This window comes from Parasteatoda tepidariorum, chromosome 9, assembly GCF_043381705.1.
Source record: "Parasteatoda tepidariorum isolate YZ-2023 chromosome 9, CAS_Ptep_4.0, whole genome shotgun sequence".
Taxonomy (NCBI): domain Eukaryota; kingdom Metazoa; phylum Arthropoda; class Arachnida; order Araneae; family Theridiidae; genus Parasteatoda; species Parasteatoda tepidariorum.
Window position 1 is genome coordinate 73,239,690 of NC_092212.1, and position 7,249 is coordinate 73,246,938.

The following is a 7,249-nucleotide window of genomic DNA, read 5'->3' on the forward strand; positions in this document are numbered from 1 at the left end:
AGTCCTCCATGTTCCCACAACAAATCAATACCTCTGGGGGTACTGATCCAGGAGTTTCCTTGTCTTCTGGATTGGTTCAAAATTACAAGGCTACGAAGTTGAACGTAAGTAGTCGTAAACCCATGAAATTGGGTCGGCTGTTCAACGACGGTTATAATATAATATAAACTCATTTGGTTTCTAATAGGTTTTTACTAAAGTTTAGCTTTTGGTATAGAGCGCTGGACAAAGCTAAATGTGAGTACAGTCCATAAGTTCCTGACGACTATGCAGAGTGCAGCACAAGTCATTAAATACTGTATAATAGTCATGACTAGTATTGTCAAATAACCAATACAGTGCTTGATAATCAAATCAATACACGACCAATACAATAGATGATGACCCATGCAAGCAGGACAGGTCATCACGTGTTGAATTGTAGGTATAAAAGTAATGACCAGAAGCAAGGCAAAACTCTGCTACGGCTTTCATTATGGGCCAATCAGAAATATTGTGAACATTTTACTACCAGGATTACTGGGTACTTAATACTTACTTAAAATACTTTAATACTATTTCAAATATACTTAAAAATTGATTGAATAATAGACTTAGCATTGAGGAACGGAACTTCATCATCAGCATTTTTTTACGAAATGTTTAATAAAACAAATTTATTTCATGATAACAAATAATAAAAAAGAAAAAATAAACTAAAAAAAACGAAATCAAAATGACCTTTTTCCGATTTTAATTTTAATTTTGGTTTCTTAACATACATATGTATTTATTTTTAAGGTTTTTTTAACCATATGCATGCCATCCTAATTTTAGGACAGATAATTGAACGGGCGAAGTGAGATACATATACCGGGAAGCGATCTAAAAAGAACGGCGCGATATTGAGAGATTGCAAACCGATAATAATCAGGAGACGCAATTTTGTTTTTACTTATTAATTTTGATTTGAGAATATTAGCTTTCAATTTCTTTTATAAATATTATTCTATGAAAACTATTAGCAGTAGAATTATGATATTTTGATCTCTTTTGTCGGCAAATGAGCTATGTGACTTAGTTTAAATTTCTGTTTAGTTTTAGAATTATTGAATTGTAAAGTTTGGTTTCTCTTACGAACGAATTTCTATCCACTCCCATATTATGATTTTGCCCTAGCTGTATCGGTAACCTGCTCCAGTGCGGGTTCAACGGTAAAATGAGTGAGTGAGCTCTAAACACGAAACGATCCAAAATAAAGTTTTGGAGGTTAATGAGCGATAGCGAGCAGGTGGTGGCGTTTCTCAGTACCTACAAATAATAATTTTAATAATTAATCTCGTGATTAATATAGCTTCAATTATGAAGAACAATCTTTGAAATTTCGAGAATATTACACTCCTTAATCTTTAAAAATACAATTTACATAACATTATCGAGGCAAATTTTTATTTTTTTAACTAAGAACTACATTAAATTATTCATTTATAACTCAATTTTAAGAAATAGTTATTCGGCGCAAAGACTTCTGCAAACTGAAATAATTGATAAAGTCCATGATAAATTTTAAAATAAATAATGGGGCCAGGTTTTTAAAAAATTTATTTTACTCACCCATTGGAAAATAAGAGGAACTTTGAGACCTGGACACCTTCTTTTGTCGAGATCAAGCAAAGAACTTAAGGAAGCTCCGAAAGCTACATTATCTAAAAACGAAATATAATCTTCAATAAAAACACGATGACAAATTAATATTCTTTGAAATTCAACTGAATAATAACAATGCTTTACTATATACCACCAACGAAGAAAACTTTTTAATAAATTACAGGGAGAAGGAAAAAAATAAGATTTTAGAAAAGATTGTTGTGAAAAATAATATTAAAAGTCCCCTTTTATCAACATTTCTTCAAGACGTTTTATTATTACTACAAAAAAATCATGACTTTACATATATGATTATGGCCTTTTGGTTTGACATGAACTTAGAGATGGGATTTACATGGATTTCACATGGATCATGGACCACACATGGATTTTTTCTAAAGAAACTGGGTGTATTTGGCAGGCCTGTGTAGGAGGCAGGGAACTGTCCTTGCATCAGAAAGGTCCTGCGTTCGAATCCCGGGCAAAGGCATGAATGTTTCTTTCTCTCTCTGTGTGTTCTATGTCCTTTCTCCTTTGTGTGTGAATGTGACCCGCCCTATAAACGGGTTGTGGTTGTGTGAATGGCGGGGCAGAAGTCGAATTCCTGACCATAGATGGCGCCACTGAAAAACAAGAACAATCGCACTCCCACTGCCTAAAACAGGCATACGACAAAAAAAAGTATTGTAAAGCATATAGATCTTTTATTTTCTCAATATTTACATAACATACCCTAATTGTAGCGCCTAAGAATCAGCATCATACCTGCCAACTTTTAATCACTTCCATTATGATTTTTCCCAGTGGTATTAAAATGGAATTAAAATTTCATATTTAAGCAAAAAATACGTTGTATTTGAAAGAGCTTAAGCTGAAAACAATGCTAGTAACACATATGAATATCTATGCTTAATTTTTTTAAGAATAGTGGTGATTAAAATTATTTAAAAATCAAGTTTATAAAAGAAATAATAGTATATATTTACTACCACTTTAAATATAAAAATAAAATTTTACGCCAAATGCGTAAAAGTTGGCAGGTATGCAGTATGCATAATATGGAAAGAAATAATTATAAAAACATGTAAAATTGAACCAACTGAAACTAAAAAAAAAAAAATGTAAAAAATAAAATGAAAGTATTAAGCTAAATAAAAGCCACTAGCCTCGCATAGCAAAAGCATTGAGCAGAAGTAGAATATCATTGTGAATTTCTACATCTTACAAATTTAACATATATCATACTCAATAACTGAACCTATCGTTTGTTCAAATCTAGTAAAAAAATATGAAAATTATGTCATGAATCTGAACCTATCCGAGCCCGAAACCTTTTTCCAATAAACGAACCTGAGCCCAAGTCAGGCCCTGGTTCGGTCTGAACCCGTCTTATCTCTAATGGCTAGACAAAAGGTGTTATAGAACGACAGAAGACCAGAGTCGTAACCCCAAGGAAGCGCTTTAGCTTCACTACATTTCAACACCTCAATAGGTCCACAAAGCTAGAGCATCAGATTGGAGATGGCAGTTCCTTTCCATCACTCTCCGATGGACAAATAGACTCAAATATATACAGTGGAACCCATATGCAGTGGAGATGGGTGGCAAAACAATCGTGTTTCAACACATATAAATAAAACTCCTAAATTTTAAATATTTTATGGGTCATTTATGCAACTCACTGTTACAAATCTCTGGGTTCCGCAGTGGACTGATCGTTAAGACATGGTTCCCAGAAGATCACCGAAGTCAAGCATCACTGGTTGAGGTCAGTGTGCGGGTGGGTGATCACTTGGATCAGACTGCGTAGGGACCGAAGTTTGCGGTATTGTTCCTCGTTAAACTGATCTACCGTAAAGTGTTTGACTTCGCATGCTGGTCGTCGGGCTACAGAAGCGGGGGTGCCACCCCCTCTGCAGAGGATCAAAATTGTGATGGCATGTCTTCGGATCATCCTCGGGAATGTTTCCCAGACCGTCGCCAATAGCCCATTGTGTAGCTCTAATGCGACGTAAATGAAGTACAACAACAGTAAACCTCTGCATTCTGAATTAGTTTGAAGCATTTATCAGACGTGCCATAAAACAACAGAAGACTGGAGTCGTGACCCCAAGAAGCGCTTTAGTTTCCCTATATTTCGACACTTCAATAGGTCCACGAAGCTAGAGCATCAGATAGAAGCTAGTGGTTCCTTTCCATCACTCTCCGATGGACAAATAGGGTCAGATGTAACGCATATGCAATGAAGATGAGTGGCAAAACAATTGTGCTCAGACGCGTACAAATTAAATTCCTAAATTTTAAAGATTTTATGCGTCATTTATGCAACCCATTGTCATAAACCTCTGTACTCTGAATTAATTTGTAGCATTTATAAGACTTGTGGTAAAATTTCATAAATAATGTTTGTAGCTTGTATTTGACCATACCTTTTCCTTTCTTTCTATTTGGTTTCCGTCTTCTGCTAGGAACCAAACCATAGGTGTCGAGGAGAGCTGCCACTTCGATGATAGCTAAAGATCTCACAAGATTTCGATCAGTCTCACTTAAATCAGCCATTTGTACATTGGAATTTCTTTGGAAAGACGCCAAATCTTTATCAATATCCTGAAATTGGAAACGTAAATTTTAATCACCAAACAAAAATTGAATTTGACAAAAATTATAAGTTTAAATTTAAAATTATAAAATAGATTTTTAAACTTCCATTGTGAACTGTCTAGATCAGCGTTTCTCAATTTTTCAACCTGCTTTCTGAGAAACCATGACTTTACAAATAAAGCTTATTAAAGTAATTGTGAACGTCATAACCTATAAAATACTATTTTTAAATGTTTAATTAGAGGTATGAATATTTTTAATTGATTCATTGTTTCATGTCCGACTATCTTAGTGCTATATCTAGTTTACTTTTTTGAATTTGTTTTTGCGTATTTATACATAAGCTGAAAATGAATAAAATAAAAACAAATTATGGTTTACTATGACCATATGGTAAAACAAATTATGTTTATGAAAACTAAAAACAACTGCTATAAACGTTTAAAATGGTTGGTAGGGAAACATATTTCTTTATTAAATAATTTAATTATTTTATTTTGATTTTAAAAACATCTATAGAAAAAACTAATGCAATATTTTATAAATGCTTGCTACTTTCATAATTTGTTCTGCATATTGTTACTAGAAATATATTTTATTTTTAAAAATGCCATTTCTCGTTCTTTGGCCTTTTACTTGAAATAAATACACAAAGGAAACTGGAAGTTTAAAAAAATTATTGATTAGATCTAAGTATAATCAGAGGTTTCAAAACTCATCACTAGGTTTAAAAAGTACTAACAGTGGAACCCTTTTAACTAGTAGAATCGTGGAACTCCTTTATAATTTCGTGGAGAAACGCTGGTCTAGAGTATTCTTGCTTCAAATGAAATGTGAAAAATTGCACTACAAATACCAAAGTTAGTCTGGTTGGTAAACCATAAAAAAATAAATATTAATATTATATAAATTAAATACCAGTCTTAAATTTAAAAATTAATTTTTATAAAATATTTTATCCATTAGTAGATTGAAAAATTGTCTTCCTTCGAGTAATTAAAAAAATGCCACAAAAGTTGGCATGTGATGAAATGATGCCTACAAGAGTAACATTTTCAAAAGTGATCCAAGAAAGGGATTTTCGGTAAGAAAGACAATTTTTTTTCGATTTGCAGAACATAAAATATATTATTAACCAATTCAAATTATGAATTAAATTAAAAGTCATATTAAAAAACGTATTTATTCTGTAACGATTAACCTCAGTTGCGTGTGGGGTTAATTTCAAATTAAAAATTACAATCTCAACTATTAAGTCATAGCTAAGCCTCTCGCAATACATTTTTCCTGCCATACCTCCACAGATAATTGTGCGAATCGAAAAATTTCTGAACGTTTATAGGAAACACGATAATTTAATGCAAAAATTAATGTTAAATTTGCTTCTTTAAATAATTCATTAATGATCAAACATTTTCTTCATTTTTATGTTAATGCTTCAATGTCTGCTAAAGCAACGTAATATTAACTTGTGAACTATGATCGCTATAATTTGAGATCATCTTACTTATTTTTAAAAAAAGCAAATAGTGGTAATTATAGTATTTTGTTAACTACATTTTACTCAACAAAATGAAACATTTATCGTAATTAATTTAACTAAACAATATGAAGAGATGCCAACTTGCTCCGCTTTGTGAAATAGTATTTTCTCATCAGCATTAGCACGACAGCCCTTCGTGAGCCTGGGCCTTCCTCAAAAGCTTTTCCCATTCTGCCCTTCTCCCAAATAGTATTTTGTAGTGGTAGCAAAATTTAAGTTATTTTTAGTATAGTATTTTTAATTTTAAGTAATTTTTTCACCACTAAATATCAAAAATTTTAATTATCATATGAAAATGCAACGTTAAACAATGGATATACTGGTTACTCTTTTAAAAAGTAGGCGTAACTATCCTTCTTTAAGGAATTTTACTACATAATTTCGCTACCACTTTATTAAAACTATTGCACAAAGCGGAGCAGTTGGCATGTCTGCAATATGTGATACATATGAGTTCATACAAATGTTGCTTTTTTTTCAAATTTTAAGTAGTTGGATATATATTTACTTTTATAAACATATGAATATTATAATCTAATTTTAGACTAAAGCATTTTACACATAACAGCAGAATAAAACTTCTGACAGCGCTGTAAATGAAAACAAAATATTCTTTTGAAAAATAAAACCTTAAAAAATGCGAGTTTTTTAAAGTTCATTATTAGAAACTGTCTCTTACCTTATAGTTAATTTAACTTCTTGACTCAATTACAAAAATTATTCTTTATACCCATAAAATAAAAAGATGTAAGAAAAGCAAAATTTTCTAGAATTTTCTAACAGTATTTTAATGTAAAAAGCGATAAGGAGAAAAAAGTGTAAAATGCCTTAAATCGAAAAAATTTCCACATCAACTTTCGAAAATATTGAATATAAATTCGCTGGTAAAAAAGATCAATTTGGGGTTTCGCACATGATTTCTTAAATAAACACTCGTTTTTCAAGTGGTTAAAATAGTTCGCTATAAACTATTTAAAATATCCGGTCTCGTCATCCTAAACTATTCAAATAATTTAAACTGAAAAAGTTAAAATCACGAAGTATTTCGTGGCAATTTAATATCTCAGATCTTTAAGTAAATATATGATTCAAACTTATATTTGTGAAAATATTTTATATTTATATCTAATATATAATTCTCTTACGTGGCTCCCAAACTTTGGCTGTATTTCTTTTCCGCCGGTGGCAACGTTTGCTTTGTTTTGTTTAAGCTACTATTTCTCTTACACGGCGAATCAACCAATGATTGCCGCTAAAAATATCACATGCCAAATCTAGCTGAGGTGGCTCAACATATAGCGCTTTTATAAACGGAAACTGAAATAACCAGAGAGCATCAGCTGCGGCAATCTCATACTATTAAGCTAGGCAGAAGTGAGTAGTCTTTGTCGATAGATCTCTATTTCAGTATTTTGTCGAAAGCGCTTTTTTTCACGAATTTATATATTACGAATTTATTTGACGATTTTTGATTTATAT

General features: G+C 31.7%; 1 protein-coding gene across 3 annotated transcripts in view; it reads right to left on the bottom strand.

The window, feature by feature from the left end:
- Positions 1–7,249, bottom strand: part of LOC107441423 (rho GTPase-activating protein 18) — a 279,885-nt gene that overhangs the window by 39,851 nt on the left and 232,785 nt on the right. For all 3 annotated transcript variants that reach the window (XM_043043811.2, XM_043043812.2, XM_071186026.1), the window contains exons 8-9: positions 4,056–4,233; positions 1,594–1,685 (exon numbers count right to left, since the gene is read on the bottom strand). In XM_043043811.2, coding sequence (XP_042899745.1) covers positions 1,594–1,685; positions 4,056–4,233 — 270 coding nt within the window. The remainder of the gene's footprint in view (positions 1–1,593; positions 1,686–4,055; positions 4,234–7,249) is intronic.